The sequence below is a fragment of the Mixia osmundae genome, assembly GCF_000708205.1.
Source record: "Mixia osmundae IAM 14324 unplaced genomic scaffold scaffold_1, whole genome shotgun sequence".
In the NCBI taxonomy this organism is placed as follows: Eukaryota; Fungi; Basidiomycota; class Mixiomycetes; order Mixiales; family Mixiaceae; genus Mixia; species Mixia osmundae.
The window spans coordinates 827,246-851,305 of NW_014575563.1; the positions used below are offsets into that span (position 1 = coordinate 827,246).

The window sequence follows — 24,060 nt, forward strand, 5'->3', positions numbered from 1 at the left end:
GAAGAAAGAGCGATCATGTTCGGCTTCAAGGTCTCCAAGGAGATCGAAGTCGACGACGGCGCGAGTTCAGATACCGGCAGCACATCATCCGAACGATCCTTGCCGCAATGTTGGGGTCATCGCGGTGTAAGCCCGTCGCTCATCACAGCATGCTGCCTGCTCACGTGCCGCATGTGTCTGTAGGCATCTGCAGCCTATCCCGAGAATACTTTGGCCAGTTTCGAAGCCGCTATTCGAGACGGTGCTGAAGGCATTGAGAGTGGTAAGTTCGCGCCCAGCCTGACTATCAGACGCAAAGGCTCATCTCTGCGGGCGCAGACGTCCATATCACATCGGATAACATCATCGTGATGCTCCACGATCCTCTTCTAGATCGTACAACGGACGGCAAAGGTCTCGTCAAGCGACAGCCCTATCTTGATGGCGTGGACAAGGTCACAACGACCAAGCTACCCAAGCAGCCTGTACCCACTTTCGCAGCCACAGTCGAGATGCTCATGCGACCCGAGAATCGCCATGTCATCCTCAACATCGATGTCAAGCCCGACAATGATCCCGAGCGACTGTTCAGATTGATGGACTCGGTCATCAGGCAATATGACGACTTTGAGACTACACTCTCACCTCGACTGGTCCTCGGTCTATGGCATAACAAATTCGTCGAGCCTGCTCTCACTATTCTACCCAGTCTTCGCCTGGCACACATCGGCGTATCGACCGCTCTGGCGCGCAAATACTTTTGGGCGTGTTCGGCTTTCTCGCTCAACTTTTCAGCCCTCGTCACAAAAGATGGCGAAGACTTTAGACGCGAATGTAAGAATGCCAACAAAGAAGTCTACTGCTGGACTATCAATAGTATGTCTTGCAATGTCTTGGGTTGCGATAGCTGACAGGCTCGGCCAGAACGCAATGAGATGATAGAAGCTACCAAGTGGGGCGTGGACGCCATCCTGACGGACCGCACGGCCGAATATCTCAAGCTGCGTGATCAGATGCGAAGTGGGTCTTCTCCTTGATGCTCACTTCATCCGCTGACATGCTTGCAGCTGATTGGGACACGATCAGCAAGGAGACGAGCTGGCTCATCGGCTGGACATCAATCTACCATTTCACCTTCGTATCCGTACGTGCTCACACGTCTCATTCGTTCAATCAGCTGAGCGTATAGCTTCCCAGATGATCATAGCTGCTTGGGATCACTTTGTGTTGACCAAGGAAGCTGGGGCTTTCGTACAGCCGGCGCCATTCGTCTCATAATCTCTATAGGGTGGCGTTTGCGATCCTCGCTCGACGCCGCTCATCGTCGCTATCTCTCGATACCACTCGGAACCAATCGATCTAGTCGCGTCTCAGCGCGAGCAAGACAGTCGATCTGACCTGTATCATCCGTGTACCATACGATTGCAACCCGTACCAGCATGTCTCGACCATCTTGTCACCAGCAGCTTTACCTTCGCGCTCCAATGCATCGCTTGCTTGCCTTGAGTTTCTCGAGCAAGCCCACTGGAATCGCCCGCGTACATTGAAGTGAGGGAGCGTAGGTCACGTATACGCAGTTCGTCGTCTATCTCCCTCGTCAGCAAGGGACAGCGCTCGCAAGAAAGCAAAAGTCATTCGAGAAGAAGAGGCAGAGCCTAAGATCCTTCATCTGATAGGGCGATCACGTCAGCATTGCCGACTGAAGAGCTCGGCGGTCTGCCGCTGTCATCATTCCTTGCGCTGCATCGCGTGCAGGACTTTCGACATCGACTCTGGCGCATCGAGCTCGAGCTGGACGACAGGAACGGCAAGGAATGGGAGGGAGGCAAGCACGCGACACCAGCGAAACGTCTCTCTCACGCGCGTCTCCATCGGTCTGCTCTTCTATGTCATCACATACACTTGCTAACATGCTCGTCTCTTCGGAGCAGACCAAGCATGCACACACCCATATGCGGCCGTCAGTCCTCACTTCGTGCGCGTAGTGACAAAGAATGCATAGCGTCTGCTTCCCCACCTTGTCTTTTGTGCTGAGGGACTACCTTCCTCGTCTCCAGAAAGCCTCAAGAGAGTTGCTGCATAGAGACCAGCGCCGTGAGCTCGAGCTCGAGCTGCCATTGATGCATTTTGCGTCATCTGATTTACCTCAGGTTTCCTGCGCGTCTTGTACGGCGACCGTCTCGCGCGAGAAGCCGTCTGCCACGATGACGGAGCAGGCAGAGATTGACCATTCACAGGCAAGCGTTCGATTATCAGTCTCGCTTGAGCGCATGTACTGAGTGCGCCATACTTGCAGACCACGCCATTCTTGCTTCGCGTGTTCGCCCAAAGTGGTCGACACCATGATCCGTCCGATTTTGAAGGCAATCTACCCGTCCGACACGAGCACCAAGTCTACACATGGCAAGCTCCAACGAAAGTACTTGTATGCACTACTGACGTGGTACATTGCGATGTTGGTCAGGCGAGATACGACAATCCGAGATATCGTCGTTCTGCTGCTGAGCAGTCGAGCCCCAAAGCCAATCCCGCTACGCTACAGCGTACGACAAGTCTACTTCGACCGCGGTAGAGGTTGCCACGCTTCCAAAGAGCTCGCACTTATCTTTGCAAGAGATCTCAGCAAGTCAGACGAGGAGCTCGGCAATACTGCCAGATTGACTCTCGAAGAGACTCGCTTTGCTATTGGCGACTACATCGATGTCGCCTACTGGGGACCTGGCCATGGCGACGAAAAGTCTGCTCCCTCGCTACCAAAGACGCTCCTCGCTGCTAGTCCGGATCGCTACAGACCGAGCGACAGGAACAGGCGTGACGGACCACCCGATGACAGGAGAGACGACAGAGACCGACGAGGTCCTATTATGTCTGCTGACCGGATGGCAAGACTCAACAATGGTCCGGCTAGGGGTGGGTTCAATAGGCGCAGCGCCTCACCACCGCCGCAACGCAAAGTGTCAGGCTGGTGAGCCGTGTTGTGAGATAGATTGCGTCTTTGAATGTCAACAACAGCAACGTTGCTTACATGTGCTCATCTACTGCATACGAGAGCTGTCTCAGACTAGGAAGCAGGCAGACCATCAGCCTGCGAGGTGATCGTCAGTGTCCGTCTTGAGTTCGCCGGGATCGTTAGCTTGAGATGCCTTGGCAGCCGGCAAGACGGCGTTCTCGCCAGTTTTTACACTGTCGACATCTTCTGTCGTATCGCAGATGACCCGGATTCTGGCATCTGTCCGAAGCGTGGTGCTAGCTTCTTCGCCATGTGTAGCTGCTTCGATACGCTCAAACAGCGAGGGGGATATGGAGGCAGACTGCGCAGGATTAGGCGAATTGGAGTCAGCTCGGAACAGCGGCTCGACGAATGCCTCAACTGATTCTCTGATGGGCGAGCCATTGTGATTGTTCGAACTGCACTCGACAGGTGATGTTGCTGCCGCGAGCGCCTCGGTGGGTTCATCACCTGAAAAATTCGTCGGTCGCGGATAAGGCGTAGAAGGTGGTCTCTTTTGCGCTGGATAGGCAGCATCTGCGTCGCTACTCTCTCCTTTGTCTGTGCTGACGTCACGGGCAGGAGCCTTCACCTTGGCTGTCATATCTTCAGCTGCGGGCAATGTGACCGGTGCAGCAGCCATGGGCATCGGGCTAGTCGATTTAGAAGGCAGCTGGCCAGCAGCAACGGCGCGTTCGGCAGTCTCGCTCGCCTTGAGTTGCTTACTCGCAGGAGACAGTCGACCATCCCGACTGACGTGCAAGGCGATACGGTCGAATATAGGATCTTCAGATCCGTCATCCTCGCCAACTCTGCACACAGCCCGCTGTAAGCGTCGACCAGGAAAGCAAGGCGAACCACCGACACGTCATCCGCACTTGTACGACGTTTGTCGAGCGGGTCGTGCGATGTGAGCTTTGGCTGCCAAAGGAGTGCTCGTTCGACCATCTGGCGATTTGCCTCTGTGTCGATAGGTGGGACTTGCTTTGCGCTGGACGAGCATAGTGCCATCCTTTCAGGCGCAACACTGTTTGAGAGTGGGCGTACGTAGGACTGCTTGATGAGAGTAGCGGGCTTAGCTGTGCCGGCTTGTACCTTTGGGCTTGCAAAGGTCGGCATGCTAAGCGGACGTTTCTTGGCATCTTTGACGAGACTCGTATCGCCTTTGGGCTTCTGCGTGGGATCCGGCGCGCCAGACTTTGCTTTGGCTTTACGCTTGAGCCCATTTGTGGGCGGACCGTCGTCGCTCGTGCCGCCAGACTCACTCTCGGTACTCTCATCAAGAGTATCGTCACCTGTATCGTCGCTCACCGGCGTCGACTTCTTCACCGATGGTTTCTTCCTATGGCTCATCCATGATGTCACATCTTTGATCGCCTGGAATGCTCTGACGCTGGAGCTCGGCGGCTGCTGCGCGCTTGCCGACTTTTTGGGAGAGGCACCGTCGTTCTTCGGCAGCTTTCCTTGCTTGTCCACCAGCTCGGGTCCCAGGCGGCTTGACTTGCTGCTCACAATGGATGACGGTCGGACTTTTTGCGATGACTTTGCCTGCGCAATGCGTAAGATCAGGCATTCGTATCAACTGTGCTACACTCACCGAGCCAAAGTCCTTGAGACCTGCCTTTGCGGGCGGCACAGAGGAGGTACGCGCTTTCTTTGCTTTAACTTCCCCTGCCGCAGTCTTGAGCGAAGTGACAGATGCAGAATGCTTCACAGATTGCGAGGATTGAGGCTGAACACGAGTGTCGTGATGGACGTACTTGCCCAGGTTGGCAAACACTTTTGGAGGGGCGCGATTGCGCGTGCCTCTGTCGAGTCCAAATTCGATAGCACCCACATCTCTGACCGCTTGCTTCTGATTAGGCGCAGGCAGAAGTGACTTGATGACTTGTGCTACCCGGTTCAGCGAGACAGGGTCGTGATCGAGTAGATGAGCATTCTTCTTGATAAAAGTGGCATCTGGTTTGACATCTTTGCCTGGCGAAGAGGACTGCGAGGAAGCTGGCTTGACTTGAGACATTGGCATAGTCGCATGCGTAGACTTCAGCGACTTCAGCTGGATAGGTGTGGGAGGAGCAGTGCTTGGCTGCATGCGATAAGCCTTAGCGACAGAGCCAAGTGAAGCAATGGCCTTTCACCTCGCGGGTCAAAAGAGCAAGCTTGTCGGCAATGGTGTTCCTCATGACAATTCTACAGTGTTCGCTGAGCTTAGCAGGCGGGTAGATGTTCTGCAGCTGCGCAAAGACGCCCTCCGCTGTCATGGACGTTGCGTTGCGACCAGGCTCTTTGAGTATAGCATCGAGCCAGTGGTATGCCGCTGCCGGATGCCAGTCTGGCGCCGCGCTCGTGCTTGCGCTCGGCATGGCGCCTTTGACCGTCAGCGGCATCTCGTGTGAGAGCTTAGGTGTAGCAGACGCTGGCGCCGGGGCCTTGGTTTGTCAACGCGCAATATTTGAGGCGCGTTCTTGGTATCACGGGGTCAAGCGTGTCCAGCGAACAGGCCGTCGATGAAGCTAGATTCCTTTGTGATCTCCTGATGCGTCATTGCCACAACAACATACGTGGGGCGGGACTAGGAATCGTACAGGTGCTTTGCGTAATGCTTGGGCATAGCAAACATGCTGATGGTCTTTCTGTCCCCAAAGACGGCCTTGAGGGCATCGTCCAAGATGATGTTTCGGCCATTGTTAGGGTCCTTGAGATTGTGTTCGCGCACATACGCCCAGATGTGCTTATTGACTGCAAAGCGATTCGTCTATGCAACAGTCAATGTGGTTCTGACAGTTTGCAAGCACTCGCGTACCCTTGTGACTCCGCAGACTGCAGCCAGAGCTGGGCTGCACTCGAACGTCTTGGCGTTCGACGGCTTCTTTGGTATTTGTTCGAGATTCTCCTTCCTTTTCGATTTTGTCAGGCGTGAGCTGGAAGTGCTCGCTGTGACATCCGAGGCATCATCATCTGATGAATCGATCGTCTCTTCAGATTTGACGCGAGACGACTTTGTCTTGCTGCTCGACGCTTTTCTTGTGCTATTTGCAAACTGTGAGCGATGAGCCGTAGATTGCGATGAGGGCAACACGGATAATTGTGAGCTGCTTGCTGACGATTGTGATGCTTGGTGCGACTGCGAGGCAGAGTAGGGCTCAAATGTGATTGATGGCGTCTGCGAGCTCGACGGGGCCTGCACCATCGTCGCATCATCTGAGTCACGACCGTGCATCTGTGCAAACAGGGCGACTGAGATTGCTTTTCGTGGTTCGGATGCAAGAGCCGAAGCGCACCTTCTCGAATTCGCACTGTATGAGCTTCGTCACTTCACGCTTGTGACCTTCGACATCGATGCCGTCGCAGATGATCGCTAGCTTGGCTCGTACGCCCTTGGCGGTGACGGTCGCGATGTTGAGGCCAGGCGCAGACAAGATTGCTCGGATCGATGGTATGAGGAGTGAGGTATCGAAAGGTACCGACGGCGATGGAGAGGAAGCCGCATTGAGATCTACAGCGCTCGTCATGCCGTCAGGCGAAGCGACCCGACCGGCGCTGTTGGTCGAAACGCGTTGGCAGCATTTGCCGCGAAAACCGCCGCCCGAACGCTACAAAGGATGATTGCTCAACGATTCAGTACCGCTCTCAGGTCTGCTGTTGCTCAGCGCGGCTTCTCGACCTCGAGCGCAAGCTTGACCAAGGTCGCTGTGCTCGGTGCAGCCGGTACGCGCTCTGCTTGAGAGCTGCGATAGGAAAAAGTCTGACAGAGGTGCACAGGCGGTATTGGCCAGCCACTGTCACTCTTGCTCAAGCAGAATCCAAAGGTCTCCGACTTGGCTCTCTATGATATCCGCGGCGCGCCAGGTGTAGCTGCAGACATGTCAGACCGACTCTTGCAGAGGCGTATATTCCGCTGATGAACAGCTTGCAGCTCTCACATCAACACTGCTTCCTCCACGACTGGCTATCTCGCCGACAACGATGGTCTCGCAAAGGCGCTCAAGGGCTCCGAGATCGTCGTCATCCCAGCTGGCGTTCCTCGCAAGCCAGGAATGAGCCGCGATGATCTCTTCAATGTCAGGCTCGAGCTTCTCCAGCCCGGGCCCTCGCTTATGCTTGCCTCTTCAGACCAACGCATCCATCGTTCGAGACCTCGCAAAGGCTTGCGCCGAGCACTGCCCCAAGGCTCATCTGCTCATCATCTCCAACCCGGTCAACTCGACCGTGCCGATCTGTGCCGAGGTCTTCAAGGCCGCAGGCGTCTACGACCCAAAGAGGTTCGCTGACTCGTAGCATTTGGCCTGCTACATGCTCACAAGGCGAGCTACTGCAGACTATTCGGTGTCACAACACTCGATGTCGTTCGCTCGTCAAAGTTCTTGTCGACCCTCAAGGGCTCAGATCCTGCAAAGACCCGCGTCACCGTCGTTGGTGGTCATTCTGGCGTCACGATCGTGCCCATCCTTTCGCAGACCGCTGAAGGCGAATCGATCGTTCAGGCAAATGATCAGCAGTACCTCGACCTCGTCAAGCGTATCCAATTCGGCGGTGATGAGGTCGTCAAGGCCAAGGATGGCGCAGGCTCTGCTACGCTCTCCATGGCTTTTGCGGGCGCTGTCTTCACCAACTCGCTTCTGCGCGCTATTGGCGGCGAGAAGGGTGTCGTCGAGCCGACTTTCGTCGACAGCCCGCTCTACAAGGACCAGGGTGTCGAATACTTTGCTTCCAATGTCGAGCTGGGACCCAATGGTGTCGAGAAGATCCACCCAGTCGGCAAGCTCTCAGCAGCAGAGGAGGATCTCCTCAAGGCATGCTTGGCCGATCTTGCAAAGAACATCAAGAAGGGCAAAGTCAGTCGACCTTTATGCAAATCACACATTGATGATGCTCATTGATCTCGCAGGAATTCGTCGGTGCTGCATGAGCATCGAACTGAGTAGAAATGCAACCACTTTTGCTAGACTGAATTGCGCAGAGGTCCCACAGAGACTATCTCTCGCGCTTGCCGCATCGCTTCAAGCTTGGCAGCTCGGCTGATCTTGCTCTGACGCTTCTCTTCTTCCTCTTTGGCTTTCTTCACTCGCGAGACTGCCTTCTTATTGGCCGAGTCCATACGGTTTTCGACCTTTTCGACCTTTGCCTTGAAGCCATGCTTAAGTCGCGTGATAATCGAAGCCGCTTGCCCCTTTGTCATCGAATCAACTTCGAGCTTCTGTCGACCGATATAGACTGGCGTTCGACGGGATGACCCTTCGATTCGTTCTGCTTGATCTGCGCTTCGCAAGCGCATATGCACCCAGTCTTTCTGCGCATCACTTGCTTGAGCATTACGCCAGGGTGCATTGGCGAGCAGTCGCATAGCGCCAAAAGCCGTTCCGCGAGCTCTCACACGGGTTACGAAGGTGTCACAGCCCTGAACAGCAGCGAGCAGTGTAGCGTTTGTCAAGATGACGCGTGGACGAAGGTAGCGGCCCGCAGTCGCCGAATGCCGATTCGTAGGAGTATAGCTTGCCTCAAAGACTGCAAAATTGGTTAGTACGATAAGGTGGGGCTCAATGAGAGACGCACCGGGAGCAGATTGATCGCTTCCGTCAGTTCCCTTCATGGGCATGACATTGATGTGACCTTCGCCCAACAGGTCAAGGATGTAGCGATTCTCTCCCAGACCTGTCCAAGCGTTCCGCGACATCCGACCTATGTAGGTCGCTGTGCCGCTGAAGTCTTGCGAGAGATCGTAAGCCGAGTCATAGTCTTTGTAGATAATGGATTTCGGCTCCATCACGCCGGTGATTTCAGGCTCGCTAGCTGTCTGTCGCAGCTCCGCCTGTCTTTCGGCTTGGATGCGCTGAAGATTGGCAAGCTCGGCAGGATCGAGTGCTTCGATCTGGATGTCAGGATCGAGTCCGTACAGTGTCGGCGTGCAGATGACGCCCCGTTCGCAGTTGCCAACGACGTCGAGGATGAGACAGTCTCTTTTGCCAGGACTGAGACGCATACCGCGACCGATCATCTGCGAGAAGATATTGCGCGATCGTGTTGGTCTGGCAAGCAGAACGCAATCGATGTTGGGCACGTCAGCTCCTTCCGTCAGAATAGCGCAGTTGACGAGAACAGGAAATACGCCTGCACGGAAGTCGCTGAGGAGAGTTTGTCTTTCGCCAAGAGGCGTTCCAGCAAAGATGTACCGCGCTTCGACGCCGATAGCTCGGAAAGCATTCGTCAGTGCGACAACGTGAGCCACGTTGACGGCGAATACGAGTGTCGATTTCCGCGTCGATGCTCGATCAAGCCATGCGCGAACGACGAGGTTATTGACTGTAGGCGTATTAACGATACTAGCGAGACTTGTGCTAGAAAAATCGCCGTTTGCCTTGCTGATCTTGATCTTGGAAAAGTCGAAGTCGGCTTTGACCGTCGTGAAGCGCACATGCGAAAGACTGCAAACGGCCGAGTCAGGCAGGACTGCCTGTACGGTGATGTTACTCACTATTTCTCGTCCATCATCTCCAGGAAGTCTTTGTGGTAAACGATCTCATCAAATACTTTGCCAAGTCCGATGCCGTCGTGCCTGCTGAAAGTCGCAGAGAAGCCGATGAGAGGCACATCAGCTGCCACCGTTGTTGCTATTGAGTCTTCAATGACATCTGGACTGGCCTCCGGAACAACACGCGAGTTGAAATGCGATAGTATGCGCCTGTACGAGCCAGCGGCGGCATGATGCGCCTCGTCGACGATGATAGCCTTGTAATCTAGCGGATCATACTTGAGCAATCGTTCTGAGCCTGGCCGACCCAGCGTCTGCACCATGCAAACCGTCACATCCGCCTGCCCGGATGCCTTGTGCTTCGCGCCTTGCTCGATCTCGACGATCTGTCCGTACGTCAGCCTTTGTCATGGACACGTCGACGATTGTCTCACTAGGTCTGGCCATGCAGAGGTGATATGTCTGGCAGCTTGACGTGCAAGTTCGATAGAGTGTACGAGCACGATGACTCGTTTGCTTTGCGTCGTGCGCTCGGGCAGCTGCTTAATCAACTGAGTGAAGATTGTGGTCTTGCCAGAGCCTGAATGTCTCAGGCTGTCTATCAACGCCTTACATACGCCACGGACGGCACAACGGACCTGTTGGACTGGACACGCCGATACGAGTCACGCCTCGACGAAGCGCAGCCAGGCAGGAGTCTATACAATCCTTCTGATATGGTCTTAGTCGTACAGACGACTGCTCGGGCGATGCAGCGACGTTGCTTGCACGTCGTGTCTGCTGACCGAGACGCAATGTCGTCATTCGATCTTGTTTGATCAATCTTTCGAGAAAGCAAGAGATGCCAACATAGCTGCTCTGGCAGCGCCTTGTCTGGTTCACAGCGACGGTGATGTTGCATGAGTGCTGAGCCGCAAGCGTGAGGGGAAAGCGCCGCATGGCCAGCGAGGAGGAGGATATATCGATAACGTCGTTACAGCAGCGCGCTTGCAGCTTGCACGCCGGCGCCGGCGCATGTCCTTCAAGCGTCGCACACCTTCCGCACCGGGGCAGGTTGCTCAGAGCGCATTGACAGGCACCAAACTCAGTGCCTACAACTCTGCGACTCTTGCATCTACGGGCGTTGCTGCTCTTGACGATATTTTGGGCGGGGGTCAACCTCTCGGCACTGTTCTGCTTCTCGAAGAGGACCATGCATCGAGCTATGCCAAACTGCTGCTCAAATTTTATCTATCTCAAGGTCTGAGCTGCAAAGACCATCGTCTGTTGCTCGTCTCGAGCTCCTTAGGCGAAGGAGATGCGCCCGATGCCATTTTTGCCTCACTCATGGCTGCCGAGGACACGAGTATAACCAGCTCGGAGACAGTGACCGCACCTCAACTAGATATGAAGATCGCCTTTCGCTATGCTGGTCTCAAGCGATTCGAGTCAGGCGTGCCAGACAGTGTGCCGACAAGTGAGCCTGTGCATCCCGAGCACGCGACGACCTGCTGAGCGAGATTGGTACAGCAGGTAGCACGGACGCGTATTGCTCAGCCTTTGATCTCACAAGGACACGTTCAGTAATACAAGCGGAGCAGCAGCGAATGAGTCACATCGATGCGGCATCACATAGCCTAGAAGACGTCCTGAGCAGTGTCAAAGAAGCGAGCCTAGCAGCTCAACAGGGACAGTATGTCCTTCGCGTAGTGCTGCAATCATTCATTGGGCCGCAGTGGAACGATGTATCGGCGACAGTATGTCACATCACCTTTCCACTGGCTTCTTGTACTCATATCTGCGCAGCTCATCATGAGATTCCTCATGGAATTACGGTCGATTGTCCGCAAGAGTCCGGTGGTCGTCGTGATCTCGTCACCCACTCATCTCATTGATGACAAAGCGCTGACGCAGCGAGTGCGGCACTGCTGTGACGGCGTACTCGGACTCGAAAGTTTCATCGGCAGACCGGATTTGGCTGCCGCATTCCCTCGCTATTCCGGCCTGTTACACGTCACGACGTTGCCTGCAGTGAATAGTCTGGTACCTTCTTCGACCAAGCTTTCGGTGCTGCGAGGGCTGGCAGCGGGTAGTGCAGCTTCGTCGGGTGCCGGCGGATTAGACAATAATCTCGCTTTCAGACTCAAGAGGAAGCGCTTCGTCATAGAGACCCTGCATCTCGACGTCGAAGGAGGTGTCGGTGAGCGACAGATTCCAAAGGCAGAGGCACAACCGGTCGGCGGAGGCGAGAAGCTCAAAGTCGACGCTGAAGCCAGACCGGTTGCTTCTGCTCTTCGATCTAAGGATGCGAAACGAAGTATACCTCGTGCAGGCGTCAGATTCCGCGCGACAGAAGAGACGGAGACCCCGCCAGTGGTAGAGGCGGCGCATCTACATGAAGATTGGTAGCATTACAGAATGGGATGTACAACAAATTGCTTGCTTGTTGGTACATTGTTGCACAGCACGGACCTTACAAAAAGTAGAGTAGCGAGGCAGGCGCCTTTGCTGGTATTCCCCGAGAGTCCTGAAGACACGCTGTCAGCTAGCTTGGAGTAATGAGTTTGATGAACATACTTGTGCAGCTGCATTGAAATTCTCATACTTTTGGTTGAGGTCTTCATCGAGCTGGAGGACAGAGGCAACGTTGCCACACCTGTATGCAAGTCAGCTGAATGCTTTGTTATGTGTCGTGTTACTGACCTATAGCAATAATTAGGGGCACTCCACACGGTGACGATCGTGTTGTCGAACATGAGCTTGTGGCCCTCCATCACCTGCAGGGTCGGTGAGATGGGCAGTGGATGACGAGTGGGCTACTGACAAGCTGATGGGCTCGGGCGATGAGATCAAGGTCGTTTGAATGTATGAATTGCTTCGTGATGGGACCGCCGAACAGAAAGCCGGCCCCTCGCGGTGAGATACCCCATCCGTCCATCTCTGTTTAGCCCAGAAATCTACATCAGATCCTGCGCATTGGGGGACGGAATGCGGCTCACCTTCTGGATCTGACCATAGCAGATCGCACATCGGCCCGTCGTGCGGGACCTCTTGCTTTCGATCGAGCAGTTTGATCTGATCTAGGGTATGTATTGCAGGACTACCCACGAACGATGTGAGCACGAAACAAAGACAGCATGAGCGACTCGCCTCAGTCCACCGTGTACACAGAAGACGCGGCCATCGACTATGGCTCCTAGTGCGAGATAATCAAAGACCTCGCAGCAGTAGCGCCATACGGACGCGCTGCCATACTTCCGCTGGCATTCGTCGTAGAAGCCATAGACTTGTGTGATCTGGCGCGACTCGTGATTGCCTCTGATGAGTGTCATCCTGTCTGGGTATCGAACCTTGAGCGCGAGCAGCAGCAAGAACGTCTCGACAGAATAGAAGCCGCGGTCGACAAAGTCGCCTGCCGTTTCCAAGAATCAGCTGAGCTCGGGCGATCAGAGGAGAAGGAACAGACCCATGAAGAGGTAGTTGGTATCGGGACATTGGCCTCCGATGGTGAAGAGCTCCATGAGATCCCAGAACTGACCATGTATGTCACCACATATCTGCTCTTTGCCACTCAGCTCTGTCTTACGCGCACTCGCTATCCGCGCGAGCGGTCGAGTTCAGACTGACGGTGACGGGTGCATCTATCCATTGCACGTTGGCTTCTTCGATGAGGATCTCTCGTGCCTTGAGGCAGAGCTCTTTGACCTGATACTCTGATAGAGGTTCGCATCGTTTCAACTGCTCGATTTGCCTGGTCGATGTTGCACAAGAAGTCAGACACTTGTCGTTGGAAGCGGCAGCCGGTGTGCGCACCTGTCGAGATCACTGCCGGGCGTCATGCCAGGTAGATCTGACGGGTCCCGGTGAGCAGCGAGATGTCAAAAATCAAATCTACGCGCAACGGAAAATCTCTCAGACAGCGCCGCAATCGATGGCCGAACGACCTGCACGACGCCCACGAGGCTGCTTCCGATGCGGCAAGGACGACCACCTGGCAGCGTCATGCCCATCTGAAGTGAAGCTGTGCTTCAACTGCGCGAGTCCGGATCATTCACTGGCAGAATGCTCAGAGGAGCGAAAGCCGATGTCGATGACCTGCTACAACTGTCAAGGCCAAGGACATCGGGCGGCAGACTGCACCGAGGCACGCGTTGCTCGACCGGAGAAGCTATGCTACACTTGTGGCCAGGGCGGTCACGTTGCGTCGGCTTGTGATCAAGGTCAGACGGCTCCGGCAAAGCTGCCTGCGCCAGTTGCCGAAGCACCCTCGCGATCGAAAGCTCCGAGACAGGATCGAGTGCTGACTTGCCATCGCTGTGCGTCTGCTCGTTCGCTCATTGAATGTCAGGCATTGACAAAAAAAGAGTATCTCACAGGTGGACAAGATGGACATTTTGCGAGAGACTGCAGTGCTGCCGATCCCATCTCACCGCGAGAACCGTCTGCCAGACCACCTCGCACGAAGACTTGCCATTCTTGCGGAGGTGCTCATCTCATTCGTGACTGCCCGACAGCAACAGACCGACCGGCCGCAAAAACGTGCTACAATTGCGGTCTTTCGGGTCATCTGTCGCGCAATTGCTCACAGCCGAGTGCAACGACCGTCGAAAGCGCTCCCGCTGCACCGCTCGTCTCCTGAGCTCACGTTGGCGCGATTGAGACCCGAGAGAGCCAGCCAAAATGACAGCAGATGCAAGCAGAGAAAGACCTCATAATGCTATACCCCTCTCCCGACAGCAGAAGCATCTATCTACAGATTGCAGAAGTGACACAACATGCATATCCTTCGGTGTCTCTTGTAACCTCGAGCGTAGCCTCGCCACCCGTCCCGTCGTTAGCTTTCCTCGGCATCCTCAGGCCACACTACGCTCGGCTCTTGCATCACACCTGCCGCGGATGAGCAGTGTCAGCTTCTGTGCATGTGGCAGAGCCAGCTTGTGAACCTTTGTGCTGGAACCCGATGCCGAGGATTGCTCCCTCTTCGAGTCCGTGATCGCTCAACCTTGACCCGTCGGACAGGCGATCCCACTCTTGCCGTCTTGCATCCCTCGAACTGACCACCAACCGGAACAGGCCAAGCTCATCGGGCTTCAGCCGAGCGTAGTCCATCTCTGGCTCGTCAAGCGCGATCACCTCGTCCTCATCCGTCATATCTGGCGCTTTGACCGAGGACGTCTGCGCGCTGCGAGACGACAAGGCGGTCAGGAGGAGCTTCTTGAGCTCTGTCGTCGTCATGCTCGGTCTGACGGGTAGGATGACGGTGACTGTGCGATAGAGCGGCGTGAGCTGATGCTTGACACAAATGAGATGAGCGAACCTCTGCGGTGTTTGAGCCGCAAACAAGTCGGTATGCTTGCCTGTTCGCACTCATCAGGCTGTCTCGGACCATCTGGGCGAGACATGACTGACCATCTTGAGCACAAGCGTCGGACAGAGCGAGCAGAGGCGAGGGCGGGCGTCGGTCGAACGCGTTACGTTGTCGGATAGCGTGACGAGTCGACGACAGAGCGATCACTGGCCAGCCCCTGCTGTCGGCTCAACATGGACTATCAGGACGACGATGATGTAGGGAGGAATATCTGGTCGAGCTCAAATGATCCCACGCCACCAGAACTGTCCGGCTTCAGCAGCTTTCCCTCGCTCGGCACACTCAGATCAGGTCCTCACACTCAACCGCACTCTGACGATGAAGAACACATAGGGTTCGGTCGACAGGACCCTTTCGAGCCAGGCGGTGTGCCAACGGAGCAACAGCAGGCGGACGTACCGGGTCAGGATGACTTTATGGGCGCGAGTCGCGATGATGCGCTTCAGCTGCCTGGCCTTGCAAGTGATCATTCTCGATCGTCAGTCAGCTTGTCATCTGCCACAACAGATGAGGATGATTTCGCCGAAGCGCCCGAGTCACACGAGGTCTCTTCCTACGTCCACGCAGAATCAATGGAACGCCACAACACCGTCGCGCCGATCAGCACTACGCCATTGGTCCTGGCACACAGCCCCGCAAGCGACCGCACATCCCTAGATACAGTTCAGCCGTCACTAACGAGACTATCTATCGAGCCCAGCAGCGCAACACAGGACGACTTTGACGACTTTGGTGACTTTGGCGCCGGCAACGATGGTGCGCAAGACGACGATGACTTTGGCGATTTCGACGAAGTACCTGTTAGTGCTGCCTCGATACGAAGGCCGCCTTCCTTCTCGGAGATGGACGGAGGCTTCGAGAGCTTCAGACCTGTCGCATCCGCTTCCAGAGTCATGGATAGTTTTGCCAGTCCTACAGATCCGTCCGCCTGGTCTGCGTCCTCACATACGCGGGTTAGTAGCCCTTTCATGATGGCTTCCGACGTTGGTCTGAATGCCCCCACAGCCAAGTGTGACGCCATTGGACCTCACGAAAGCGACAAGTGTTGAGGAGCTGGCTGGCCCGATACAAGCCATCCTCTCAGTCGTCTTCCCAGAAGAGACATTGCCTCCGCTGGCGGATGCTCCCAATCGATCCAGAGAGGGCTCAGAGATACTCATCTCAGAAGAAAGGTGTGTCTTTACAGCAAAAGGTCCAGCTTGTGCGCTGATCTGAATGGCACAGTCGGGAGCTGTACGCACAACTCTCACGTCCTCCACTAGGCCCACCACTCGACTGGAAACGATCACGGATACGCCGAGACTTCTTTATTGCTCTTGGCATACCTATCAACCTTGATGAGGTCTTGCGTTTCCACCTTTTGATGGAACATTACTGAGCGTCAGGATAGATGACTCAACCCGCACAGAAGCCTGTCGCAACGCTGATACTACCATCCGAGCGTCCGGCGACGCAAGGCGAGTAGCATGAGCTCCTTTGTCATCATCGGCTAATATCGTCGCACAGGCAAAGCGGGATCCAAGCGCACGGTGCTTTCGCCAGAAGCGCTCGTTGCGTCGACGCTGCGGCGGGACCGTGCTCAAACGTTACTGTCACTCACGCCAGAGCATCTCAATCGGCTCGACGCGACTAAATTGAAGTCACACCGGAACGAGCTTTGCAGATTATCAGAGAACGCGAGCGAGGCACTCACGAAGCTGCTCGAAGCCAGAGAGTCGCTGCAGGTCGACGAGGTGACATATAACTCGATGATACAGGTGCGGATCTCCTGGTGATCGAAACGGCTCATTGACCGGTATGACAGGACTTGGTGACTACTGCCCAGAAAGTCAAATTACCATCTTCGACCAAGCGTGGATCTGGCAGAGCATCGCCGCGATCCTTCTTTGGCAAGGACAGACCGAGCAGTCCTGCTCCTCCTGATCTACATAGCGCGAGCGTGTCTCGACAGGCCTCCATGCAATGAGTGGTACCCCGCGTTTGCTTGGACGCGCTTCGATCGCATGCCATCCATCGCTTTGCGGACGGAAACTTGCCATGAGACCTAAGGATGACTTTGACAACGATGATTACGAGACGATAGGATCACTTCCACAGGATGATCCCCGTCGGACAGAGCGCCCGCTCACCCAAGACGAAGAGGATGACGATGACGCACCGCTAGACCTGCAGCCTCTGACCGCCGATTCTTTGCGCGCTCTGCGGCGGCTGTCTCGCTATAAGGCCGGACCTGATAAGTGGCCAATGAGACGACGGGCGGCAGTACTCGTGGCGCTGTTTGCAGGCAGACGAGGACATCTGCGTGTTGTCCTGTCTACTCGAGCAGCAGATATGCGCGCACATGTGAGTCAAGTGCTGACCTGCACACACTGTGAGCTGACGCCAATGCTGGACTCAGCCCGGCGAAGTCGCTCTACCAGGAGGCAAGATGGAGGCAAGTCTGCCTGCTGTGCAATGCCTGTCCGCAGCTCATCCATGGCCTTGTAGTCGGCAGATCTCGATCTCGCCTATACTGCAAGAAGAGAGGCTTTTGAGGAGATCGGTCTACCCGTCAACACGCATTCGGTGCGGTACCTCACGAGCTTACGACCGTTCCTCACCCGGTCGTGTCTGATTGTCACCCCCGTCGTCGTATTCGTTCTCGACTCGTCGATACAAAGCAAGCTCAACCCTGCTGAGGTCTCTGCTGTCTTTTCGCATCCGCTGCAAGGTTTCATACAGAACACCCCTCAAAGCCATGTCACAGATGTCGTTCCACCCCTTGTTGCGCAAGGAAAGAAGCCGTACCGGATGCAATACGATATGCCGTGGTACAGAAACGCGCCCTACAGGATGCATCGCTTCGAGAACGCTCGTCAGCATATCATTGGTTTCACCGCGTAAGATATTCCAAGACTGTGGTGGAAGCAAGGAGCTAAGACTCTGGCTGTTCACAGTGATATACTGATTGAAGTGGCGACGATAGCTTACGGCTCGCCTGACTTTGAGCGACGAGCGCCCGGACAGCTCTCGAGGCGAAAGCTCATCTCCCATGCACTCCACCACGAAGATGTCTTTCTGCCGGCTGCTACATCCGAACGTCAGACACCACACGATCGGCGAAGTCGGCTATGACGACGCTCAGTGCAGGACGGGCAAGCTTTCGTCAGGAAAGACTCGCGACGCGCAAAGGCCTTTAGAACATAAATCCGTCAACGAAGACACTAGCCGTCACATCAATGATGCAGGGCGGCACAACGATCAGCTTGTGCGCATAGCGTGGGAATAGTATGGGAGACAGTCCCGTCTCTACATAGCTTGGCAACGGCACACACGAGGCTATGTGAATCTTGAACAAGCACAAATCAGCTACCGAGACTTGACATTCACGAGATCCACCCGGGCTGCAGCAAGAACGAAAAGCGCACATAGGCACTCTGCTCGACTTTGGGCAGTGGTGCAAGCCAAAATATGTCCCTCTGCAGCAGAAGGCTGCTCCGACGTGGATATGAACGGAAGAGCAATACCGCCCACATCGCACACGAAGCCGACATGGTGTCAGTGTAGCAGAAAACATGTATGCATTTGCCACTATGCGCGTAGAATGCCGGAGGCAGGCCGCATGCTTGATCTGCTCCGAAGAGACGAGCATGTTAGCAAGTGTGTGAAGATGACATAGGAGAGTAGACTGACGGAGACGAGCGTGAGAGAGACGTTTCGCTGGTGTCGCGTGCTTGCCTCCCTCCCATTCCTTGCCGTTCTTGTCGTCCAGCTCGAGCTCTTCGCTTTGGCAGAGTCGATGTCGGATGTCACAATCTCGTCCGACGAAGTTGAGAACTTCCGATTAGACGTGTAATAAGCGGTGAGCAACAAAGCATATCGTTCGTCCCGAGTGACTCCTGCGTCGCTGCCCGATCACGGCGTAGGAGCATCATCGCGAGCAGTCTGCAAGTCCTGCTTCCGCTGCCCAGCGTGGTGGCAAGATCCGAGAGTGACTTGTCGTCTTCTTGTCGACCGCGTTCTTAGCCCGACGAGCAAATGCGCCTCCTTATTACAGTCCCTCATGCAATGGCGCATGTCACGAGTCGTCGGCAAGCACATGATCGCTTCATCACCTTCATACGGTAGTCCCTCGTCACGTGACATGTAGCCAACCTGCCTCGGAGGCCGTACACATTGGCCTCTCTGAAGAGTCCCGAACGCAGTTGCCATCATCTTGCCGAGCCGCTCCTCATCATCGCAGGAGAGTGTGCCTCTTGTTGTTCCAACCAACCGTAGGCATTCACTCTTCGCTCTGCATGCCCACTCGATGAAACGTTTCCCTTCGTCGTCTGGCTTGAGGTAGCAAGTCTCCAGGCTTCACCTTGCGGATCATCGCACGACTTTGGCGCGACTATACCGCCAGATCTGGTCGCCGTGATGTCGATCTGGGTCGTGCCGGCGGTGAGTGAGTGCAAGAGTCGAGCACGCGCTTTATGGCCAATTTCATCTGACACGTCACGCTCCTGCCCCCGCGGAGGACCGAGACCGAATTGCCTCGGCAGAAATTCGGAAAAAGCTGAGGAATGAGCCGAGTCAAGTACCTGGTGCTCGACGCAGCGCCGCTCATCGAGACGTCGGCTGCATCGCTGAGGGGCAGAGCGATCACGTATGTGACGACGCAAGATGTGCTCAACGAGATCAGAGATAAGACGAGTCGGGATTTGCTGCAAGATACAGATTACCTCGGTCTCGGAGACGTGGGAGCAGAGAAGACTGGTCTGCAAACGCAAGAGCCGTCTGCAGAAGCGCTTCTGAAAGGCGAGCTTGTGCCGTGATGCTCTTGCCAGCGCTGACAGAGGGATCACGACAGTCACTTCATTCGCTAAGCTCACTGGCGATATTGCCGTGCTCAGCAAGGAAGACATTCGTATCATCGCATTGACACTAACGCTCGAGATTCAAGAGAATGGCTTGTATCGAGTCCGACCCGAGCCAGGCAAGCCAAGCCAGTTTGAGCTCGACAAGGCAGCAAAGAAAGCTAGACTTGCAGAGAGAAAGCAGGCCGCTTGGCGGGCGAAGCAGTCCGGCTCTCCGCTAGCCTCTACATCATCGCATAGCCCTCCTTCTGAGCACAGATCGATCCTGCAAGATGACGTACATCCAGACGGCCATGTCCCCGAGCAGGGTGACCATCGTGACGAAAGCGGCAGGTCATCCGAGCCCGAGCCTGCGCTCGTCGCCAGTGCTTCGAACGAGGGTGAACACAGCGGCGACGAGTCAGATTCATCTGCTGGTTCTTGGATCACTCCAGAGAACGTCATACAGCACAAAGTACGCGATCAGGGCCTGTTTGGCACCTTAGCGGCGCAGACCGAGCAAGGATCGACCGATACGCTCCGAGACGGCAAGATTAAATCGGCCTGTATGACGGGCGACTATGCTATGCAGAACGTGATGCTCCAGATGGGTCTCAACGTACTTGGATCCGCCGGCAAGCTGGTCACGGAAGTGAGGACCTGGATCTTGCGCTGTCATGCTTGCTTCAAGTAAGTCTCCCTCTCTCCTGCCATACACAATAGACACTCAGACGAGGCAAAAGGTTGTGTAAAGATCCAGCGAAGAAGTTCTGCCCTTCTTGCGGAAACGATACGCTCCTGCGTACTTCGATCACATATGTCCCTGCTTCGCCGGACAACCCACGAGGCTACATCTTGCATCTCAAGAAGAACTTCCAATATCGCAACAGAGGTACGATCTACAGCATACCTTCGCCCAAGCCAGGATCAGCCAAGCCAAGCCAATCGAAGCAACAGAATGGAGCAACCCTCATCTTGCGGGAAGACCAGAAGGAGTACCAACGGGGGCTAAGACGGGCAGAGATACTGAAAGCCAAAGAAGACAAGGCACTCGCGAAAGCGATCGCCAGAGGCGGACCGAATGCCACACTCGATTGGGAGCCTGCAATGCTGATGGGTCATCATGCCAAGGGCCGTCGGGCAGACCAGCACGATCAGGTCGGCAAGGACGGTCTGCCCGTCATTGGCTACCGCAGAAATCCCAATCAGACCCGCAGAGCGACGGGCAACGACAGATAGTCGGATTTGTGTCGTCATTGTGTTGTTGTTCTAGTCTCTGATTGGCGCTTACCTTGTCTCGATAGCCTGAGCCTGGGCGCGTCGCGAAGGCAAAGAGAGTGGCTAGAAATCCGAACCGAGGCTCCCACAGCGAAATGCCAGGCCCAGTGAACGGCGTGAACGGCTATCACGCTGCAGCAGACGAGGAGGAGATAGACTATAGCGATATCGAGCAAAAGTAAGCTCAACGCGGATACGGACAGGGAAGAGAATGGCTGAACAGGAAAATTGCAGGTACACACCTCACTATGCCTCACCGCTCGCTTCTGCCGTCTTGATCGATGGCGCACCCGTCGTTGGACCAGAGAGACGTGCTAAGCTGCTCAGTGCGATTCAGAAGAGGTTCAATGAGCGAGGCATCTCCGTCGAGACCAAAGATATGGACATGCCCATGACAGAGGGCGACGACCCAAAATCAAAAGGGTCAGCGCTCTTTCTGTCCAGCGAAATCGCTTGCTGGAGCTCAGAGGGAGTACAGACTGGTGTTTGTGACCTTTGCGACACCTGCAATAGCACAGAATGCCGCTCGAGCTCTCGACAATTTCGCCTTCGACAAAAAACATACTCTCGCCGTCAAGACGTTCGACGATGTTGAGCGTGTCCTGAAGACCACAGAAGAGTGGCAAGATCCTCCCGAAGAGCCCTACGTGCCCAAGGATCATCTCAGGTCCTGGCTTGCCGACACTGCCGGTCGAGATCAGGTTGTCCTATACAGAGGCGACGATGTCCAGATTCACTGGGCCAATCGGACCGGCAGCCTGGAGCTCGATCACCAGCGTCAGGTCAGTCTGCCTGATCCTGATTCTGCTGCGTCACTGACGTGGTCCCTCGCGACGTACTTATAGAAATGGACAGAATCATATACGAGCTGGTCACCCTTTGGCACCTACTTCGCGACGGTGCATGCGCAAGGTATTGTGCTTTGGGGTGGTCCCAAATTCGACAGAGTCAATCGCTTCCCACACAACGAAGCCAAGCTCATCGATTTCTCCCCCAACGAACGGTACCTCGTCACATGGTCCCCGCGCCCTATCGAGATCCCGACAGATCCTCGAGCGCCCAATCCCTGGACGGCAGACGACGAGGGCAACCATGTCTGTATATGGGATGTCGTCACGGGCAAGCTCTTGCGGTCGTTTGCCATGATTCCAGATCCAACGACGAACGAGGCCGGCAAGAGGCAAATCTTCTGGCCCATGTTCAAGTGGTCGCCCGATGAGAAATACTTTGCTCGCATTACCCCTGGCCAGCAGATCAGCGTCTACGAAGCTCCTTCGATGGGCTTGATTGACAAGAAGAGCGTCAAGATCGAAGGTGTCGTCGATTTCGAATGGTCGCCCATGAGCGAAGCGGACAGAGAGGCCGACGCTGCAGACTCGAAGGAAGAAGCGCAGGCGAGTACGTCGAAAGCGCCCGCCAAGGCCAAGAAAGTCAGAGAGAACGTCATTGCCTTTTGGGTGCCGGAATTGCAGAACCAGCCCGCCCGCGTCAGCCTCATGGCACTGCCCTCGCGCACCATCCTGCGCTCACGAAATTTGGTGTCGGTCTCCGATGTAGGTCATCAGGTCTCCGTGAGTCATGAGCTCAACGTCACTCGGTTTGACAGTGCAAGCTGCATTGGCAGTCTGAAGGCGATTATCTATGCGTAAAGGTCGACAGGCATTCGAAGACGAAGAAGACCATGTTCTGCAATCTCGAAATCTTCCGATTGCGCGAAAAGGACTTCCCAGTCGAAGTGAAGGAGATCAAGGACACAGTGACAGCTTTTGCGTGGGAGCCCAAAGGATCCCGATTCGTCATGATCACTAGCAGCGATCCCAATGTCATCGGAGGTGCACCAGGCTCGTTTGCAACGAGCGTCCTCTTCCATCAGCTCGACACGCGCAAGGGCAACTTTGTGCTACAAAGTACGTTCCCCACTCACTGACTCCTGCCCGAGACTTACTGCGAGCCCAATCTGCAGAGACAATCGAGAAAAGGCTGGTCAACACAGTCTTCTGGTCGCCAAAAGGTCGCTTCGTTGTTCTGGCGACATTAGGCTCATCGACCAAATTCGACCTCGAATTCTGGGACACCGAGCTGGAAGCGGCTAGCGGCGCAGATCTCAATGAGCCTGGCGTCAACATACAGCTCCTCACGGCTATTGAGGAATACGGCATGACTACTGTCGACTGGGATCCCAGTGGACGTTATGTCGCCACAAGTGGAAGTATCTGGACTGGCTCGGTATGTCTGTGCTGCTGCGTTATGCGCATAGCTGACTGGCGTACAGATGGAGCCAAGCTTTGCATTGTTCGATTTCAAAGGCAACCAGCTCGCAGCGCAGACGGTGGATAAATTCAAGCAGCTCGTCTGGCGACCGCGACCGCGTACGCTGCTCACGAAAGAGATGCAACAGAAGATTAGGCGTAATTTGCGCGAGTACGGACGGCAGTTCGAGGAACAAGATCAGCTCGAGGAGTCCAACGTGTCCGCGGAGCAAGTCGCGCTCAGAGCCCGACTCATACAAGAATGGAATGCTTGGCGACGCAATACGATCGAAGAGCTCGAAGAGGAGCGTGAGCAACTCGGTCGCAAGCCGCTCAAGGACACCACAGCCGACGATGGTGCTCTGGAGGTGGTCGAGGAATGGGTTGAGGAGATCATCGATGAAGTGGAAGAGGTCGTCGTCTAGATTTGTCTCGATGGACATGCATGCGCTTTGCTACAACAACACCTTGGAATGCGCGATCATTGCTTGAGGTCGTCGAGACGAAGCTGATTTCGTTTACCAAGAATGCGCAATATGTTTGCTCGCTCTCTGGGCGTCTTCTCTGCCCAGTCTGTGTCTTACAATCAGCAAGCTGTCCCTGACACGTCAGGACAGGCGATTACCTGTGATACGCGAAAGAGTGCCATCCTTGTTGACGACCGTCGGGCCCATCGAGTCGAACAAAGAGAAAGCCTGCCCATTCACTTCGATCGTCTGGGGTGCCTCAGTATGACCTGCGGGCCCCTGCTCAGCTTTGATGTCGTCATCAACTGACTTGAGCGTACTGGGCGCTGCTGGCAGTGCGAGCGGCTTTGCGCAAGTCTCTTCGTGCTCTGACATGACGAATTGAGTTGCACTGATGAGAGCGGCTGCTGAGACGAGCGCCAGTAAGGCCTGCCAACGCAAGCGCATCGAGCAGCTGGCAGGCAA

The 24,060-nt window shown here is 55.2% G+C and overlaps 15 protein-coding genes across 15 annotated transcripts; 8 read left to right on the top strand and 7 right to left on the bottom strand.

Annotated features, from left to right (window-relative positions):
* Window positions 1-15: 15 nt before the first annotated feature.
* Window positions 16-2,948, top strand: L969DRAFT_91664 (uncharacterized protein; the record flags this gene model as incomplete). The annotated part of the gene is made up of 12 exons (XM_014715344.1): window positions 16-126; window positions 184-262; window positions 319-855; window positions 904-999; window positions 1,047-1,123; window positions 1,177-1,248; window positions 1,343-1,527; window positions 1,656-1,853; window positions 1,911-1,960; window positions 2,041-2,216; window positions 2,276-2,382; window positions 2,444-2,948. 12 exons carry the CDS (start codon window positions 16-18, stop codon window positions 2,946-2,948), a joined length of 2,193 nt encoding a protein of 730 aa, XP_014570830.1.
* A 111-nt stretch (window positions 2,949-3,059) lies between these two features.
* On the bottom strand, window positions 3,060-5,355 carry L969DRAFT_43502 (uncharacterized protein; the record flags this gene model as incomplete). The annotated part of the gene is made up of 5 exons (XM_014715345.1): window positions 3,060-3,290; window positions 3,351-3,780; window positions 3,834-4,516; window positions 4,566-5,054; window positions 5,107-5,355. 5 exons carry the CDS (start codon window positions 5,353-5,355, stop codon window positions 3,060-3,062), a joined length of 2,082 nt encoding a protein of 693 aa, XP_014570831.1.
* A 185-nt stretch (window positions 5,356-5,540) lies between these two features.
* Window positions 5,541-6,480, bottom strand: L969DRAFT_43527 (uncharacterized protein; the record flags this gene model as incomplete). The annotated part of the gene is made up of 3 exons (XM_014715347.1): window positions 5,541-5,723; window positions 5,772-6,188; window positions 6,250-6,480. The coding sequence occupies 3 exons, from the start codon at window positions 6,478-6,480 to the stop codon at window positions 5,541-5,543; spliced, it is 831 nt and encodes a 276-aa protein (XP_014570833.1).
* On the top strand, window positions 6,330-8,346 carry L969DRAFT_69061 (uncharacterized protein). The gene is made up of 6 exons (XM_014715348.1): window positions 6,330-6,676; window positions 6,731-6,833; window positions 6,885-7,029; window positions 7,082-7,230; window positions 7,287-7,803; window positions 7,857-8,346. Exons 1-6 carry the CDS (start codon window positions 6,571-6,573, stop codon window positions 7,875-7,877), a joined length of 1,041 nt encoding a protein of 346 aa, XP_014570834.1. The 5' UTR covers window positions 6,330-6,570; the 3' UTR covers window positions 7,878-8,346.
* L969DRAFT_84072 (uncharacterized protein) lies at window positions 7,841-11,017 on the bottom strand. Its single transcript, XM_014715349.1, has 6 exons — window positions 10,947-11,017; window positions 10,076-10,893; window positions 9,872-10,017; window positions 9,441-9,823; window positions 8,522-9,390; window positions 7,841-8,473 (listed from the first exon to the last, which is right to left on the bottom strand). Exons 2-6 carry the CDS (start codon window positions 10,629-10,631, stop codon window positions 7,911-7,913), a joined length of 2,517 nt encoding a protein of 838 aa, XP_014570835.1. The 5' UTR covers window positions 10,632-10,893; window positions 10,947-11,017; the 3' UTR covers window positions 7,841-7,910.
* On the top strand, window positions 10,798-12,107 carry L969DRAFT_136587 (uncharacterized protein). The gene is made up of 3 exons (XM_014715350.1): window positions 10,798-10,893; window positions 10,954-11,173; window positions 11,223-12,107. Exons 2-3 carry the CDS (start codon window positions 11,024-11,026, stop codon window positions 11,823-11,825), a joined length of 753 nt encoding a protein of 250 aa, XP_014570836.1. The 5' UTR covers window positions 10,798-10,893; window positions 10,954-11,023; the 3' UTR covers window positions 11,826-12,107.
* L969DRAFT_84074 (uncharacterized protein) lies at window positions 11,467-13,291 on the bottom strand. The gene is made up of 9 exons (XM_014715351.1): window positions 13,230-13,291; window positions 13,044-13,167; window positions 12,883-12,973; window positions 12,567-12,828; window positions 12,416-12,516; window positions 12,241-12,356; window positions 12,120-12,193; window positions 11,994-12,072; window positions 11,467-11,943 (listed from the first exon to the last, which is right to left on the bottom strand). The coding sequence occupies exons 1-9, from the start codon at window positions 13,253-13,255 to the stop codon at window positions 11,890-11,892; spliced, it is 927 nt and encodes a 308-aa protein (XP_014570837.1). The 5' UTR covers window positions 13,256-13,291; the 3' UTR covers window positions 11,467-11,889.
* Window positions 13,292-13,325: 34 nt separating this feature from the next.
* Window positions 13,326-14,295, top strand: L969DRAFT_69070 (uncharacterized protein). The gene is made up of 2 exons (XM_014715352.1): window positions 13,326-13,732; window positions 13,793-14,295. The coding sequence occupies exons 1-2, from the start codon at window positions 13,348-13,350 to the stop codon at window positions 14,053-14,055; spliced, it is 648 nt and encodes a 215-aa protein (XP_014570838.1). The 5' UTR covers window positions 13,326-13,347; the 3' UTR covers window positions 14,056-14,295.
* Window positions 14,198-14,869, bottom strand: L969DRAFT_84076 (uncharacterized protein). Its single transcript, XM_014715353.1, has 2 exons — window positions 14,360-14,869; window positions 14,198-14,303 (listed from the first exon to the last, which is right to left on the bottom strand). The coding sequence occupies exons 1-2, from the start codon at window positions 14,649-14,651 to the stop codon at window positions 14,251-14,253; spliced, it is 345 nt and encodes a 114-aa protein (XP_014570839.1). The 5' UTR covers window positions 14,652-14,869; the 3' UTR covers window positions 14,198-14,250.
* On the top strand, window positions 14,685-16,847 carry L969DRAFT_136156 (uncharacterized protein). Its single transcript, XM_014715354.1, has 6 exons — window positions 14,685-15,737; window positions 15,790-15,956; window positions 16,009-16,126; window positions 16,175-16,241; window positions 16,291-16,541; window positions 16,589-16,847. Exons 1-6 carry the CDS (start codon window positions 14,958-14,960, stop codon window positions 16,748-16,750), a joined length of 1,545 nt encoding a protein of 514 aa, XP_014570840.1. The 5' UTR covers window positions 14,685-14,957; the 3' UTR covers window positions 16,751-16,847.
* On the top strand, window positions 16,822-17,898 carry L969DRAFT_91673 (uncharacterized protein; the record flags this gene model as incomplete). Its single annotated transcript, XM_014715355.1, has 4 exons — window positions 16,822-17,127; window positions 17,183-17,218; window positions 17,272-17,663; window positions 17,721-17,898. The coding sequence occupies 4 exons, from the start codon at window positions 16,822-16,824 to the stop codon at window positions 17,896-17,898; spliced, it is 912 nt and encodes a 303-aa protein (XP_014570841.1).
* A 61-nt stretch (window positions 17,899-17,959) lies between these two features.
* On the bottom strand, window positions 17,960-18,978 carry L969DRAFT_69075 (uncharacterized protein; the record flags this gene model as incomplete). The annotated part of the gene is made up of 4 exons (XM_014715356.1): window positions 17,960-18,080; window positions 18,154-18,394; window positions 18,457-18,548; window positions 18,683-18,978. The coding sequence occupies 4 exons, from the start codon at window positions 18,976-18,978 to the stop codon at window positions 17,960-17,962; spliced, it is 750 nt and encodes a 249-aa protein (XP_014570842.1).
* A 350-nt stretch (window positions 18,979-19,328) lies between these two features.
* On the top strand, window positions 19,329-20,840 carry L969DRAFT_91674 (uncharacterized protein; the record flags this gene model as incomplete). The annotated part of the gene is made up of 3 exons (XM_014715357.1): window positions 19,329-19,563; window positions 19,616-20,291; window positions 20,345-20,840. 3 exons carry the CDS (start codon window positions 19,329-19,331, stop codon window positions 20,838-20,840), a joined length of 1,407 nt encoding a protein of 468 aa, XP_014570843.1.
* Window positions 20,841-20,937: 97 nt separating this feature from the next.
* L969DRAFT_100724 (uncharacterized protein) lies at window positions 20,938-23,593 on the top strand. Its single transcript, XM_014715359.1, has 7 exons — window positions 20,938-21,057; window positions 21,114-21,302; window positions 21,358-21,661; window positions 21,725-22,432; window positions 22,486-22,786; window positions 22,843-23,105; window positions 23,152-23,593. Exons 1-7 carry the CDS (start codon window positions 20,975-20,977, stop codon window positions 23,551-23,553), a joined length of 2,250 nt encoding a protein of 749 aa, XP_014570845.1. The 5' UTR covers window positions 20,938-20,974; the 3' UTR covers window positions 23,554-23,593.
* L969DRAFT_84081 (uncharacterized protein) lies at window positions 23,544-24,024 on the bottom strand (the record flags this gene model as incomplete). Its single annotated transcript, XM_014715360.1, has 3 exons — window positions 23,544-23,701; window positions 23,754-23,864; window positions 23,916-24,024. Coding segments are annotated over 3 exons (312 nt in total), but the record flags the coding sequence as incomplete, so codon positions are not given.
* Window positions 24,025-24,060: the final 36 nt, after the last annotated feature.

What these genes read in the sequence shown, in the direction of transcription:
- L969DRAFT_100724 (XM_014715359.1), top strand. Translation starts at nt 20,975, where the DNA reads ATGCCAGGCCCAGTGAACGGCGTGAACGGCTATCACGCTGCAGCAGAC. An exon ending in AGCTCGATCACCAGCGTCAG is followed by an intron (nt 21,662 to 21,724) that starts GTCAGTCTGCCT and finishes ACGTACTTATAG; the next exon opens with AAATGGACAGAATCATATAC. An exon ending in ATTTGGTGTCGGTCTCCGAT is followed by an intron (nt 22,433 to 22,485) that starts GTAGGTCATCAG and finishes TCGGTTTGACAG; the next exon opens with TGCAAGCTGCATTGGCAGTC.
- L969DRAFT_69070 (XM_014715352.1), top strand. Translation starts at nt 13,348, where the DNA reads ATGGCCGAACGACCTGCACGACGCCCACGAGGCTGCTTCCGATGCGGC. An exon ending in AGTGCTGACTTGCCATCGCT is followed by an intron (nt 13,733 to 13,792) that starts GTGCGTCTGCTC and finishes AGTATCTCACAG; the next exon opens with GTGGACAAGATGGACATTTT.
- L969DRAFT_84074 (XM_014715351.1), bottom strand. Translation starts at nt 13,255, where the DNA reads ATGACGCCCGGCAGTGATCTCGACAG. An exon ending in CCCGGCAGTGATCTCGACAG is followed by an intron (nt 13,168 to 13,229) that starts GTGCGCACACCG and finishes AACATCGACCAG; the next exon opens with GCAAATCGAGCAGTTGAAAC. An exon ending in TACCAACTACCTCTTCATGG is followed by an intron (nt 12,829 to 12,882) that starts GTCTGTTCCTTC and finishes TGGAAACGGCAG; the next exon opens with GCGACTTTGTCGACCGCGGC.
- L969DRAFT_136587 (XM_014715350.1), top strand. Translation starts at nt 11,024, where the DNA reads ATGAGTCACATCGATGCGGCATCACATAGCCTAGAAGACGTCCTGAGC. An exon ending in GGAACGATGTATCGGCGACA is followed by an intron (nt 11,174 to 11,222) that starts GTATGTCACATC and finishes ATATCTGCGCAG; the next exon opens with CTCATCATGAGATTCCTCAT.
- L969DRAFT_84076 (XM_014715353.1), bottom strand. Translation starts at nt 14,651, where the DNA reads ATGACGACGACAGAGCTCAAGAAGCTCCTCCTGACCGCCTTGTCGTCT. An exon ending in CATCGGGTTCCAGCACAAAG is followed by an intron (nt 14,304 to 14,359) that starts GTTCACAAGCTG and finishes CATCCGCGGCAG; the next exon opens with GTGTGATGCAAGAGCCGAGC.
- L969DRAFT_84072 (XM_014715349.1), bottom strand. Translation starts at nt 10,631, where the DNA reads ATGGTCCTCTTCGAGAAGCAGAACAGTGCCGAGAGGTTGACCCCCGCC. An exon ending in CCTCTGCATGGCCAGACCTA is followed by an intron (nt 9,824 to 9,871) that starts GTGAGACAATCG and finishes ACGTACGGACAG; the next exon opens with ATCGTCGAGATCGAGCAAGG. An exon ending in GAGATGATGGACGAGAAATA is followed by an intron (nt 9,391 to 9,440) that starts GTGAGTAACATC and finishes GGCCGTTTGCAG; the next exon opens with TCTTTCGCATGTGCGCTTCA.
- L969DRAFT_69061 (XM_014715348.1), top strand. Translation starts at nt 6,571, where the DNA reads ATGATTGCTCAACGATTCAGTACCGCTCTCAGGTCTGCTGTTGCTCAG. An exon ending in CGCTGTGCTCGGTGCAGCCG is followed by an intron (nt 6,677 to 6,730) that starts GTACGCGCTCTG and finishes AGAGGTGCACAG; the next exon opens with GCGGTATTGGCCAGCCACTG. An exon ending in GCCGCGATGATCTCTTCAAT is followed by an intron (nt 7,030 to 7,081) that starts GTCAGGCTCGAG and finishes TTGCCTCTTCAG; the next exon opens with ACCAACGCATCCATCGTTCG.
- L969DRAFT_136156 (XM_014715354.1), top strand. Translation starts at nt 14,958, where the DNA reads ATGGACTATCAGGACGACGATGATGTAGGGAGGAATATCTGGTCGAGC. An exon ending in CTGCGTCCTCACATACGCGG is followed by an intron (nt 15,738 to 15,789) that starts GTTAGTAGCCCT and finishes ATGCCCCCACAG; the next exon opens with CCAAGTGTGACGCCATTGGA. An exon ending in ATACTCATCTCAGAAGAAAG is followed by an intron (nt 15,957 to 16,008) that starts GTGTGTCTTTAC and finishes TGAATGGCACAG; the next exon opens with TCGGGAGCTGTACGCACAAC.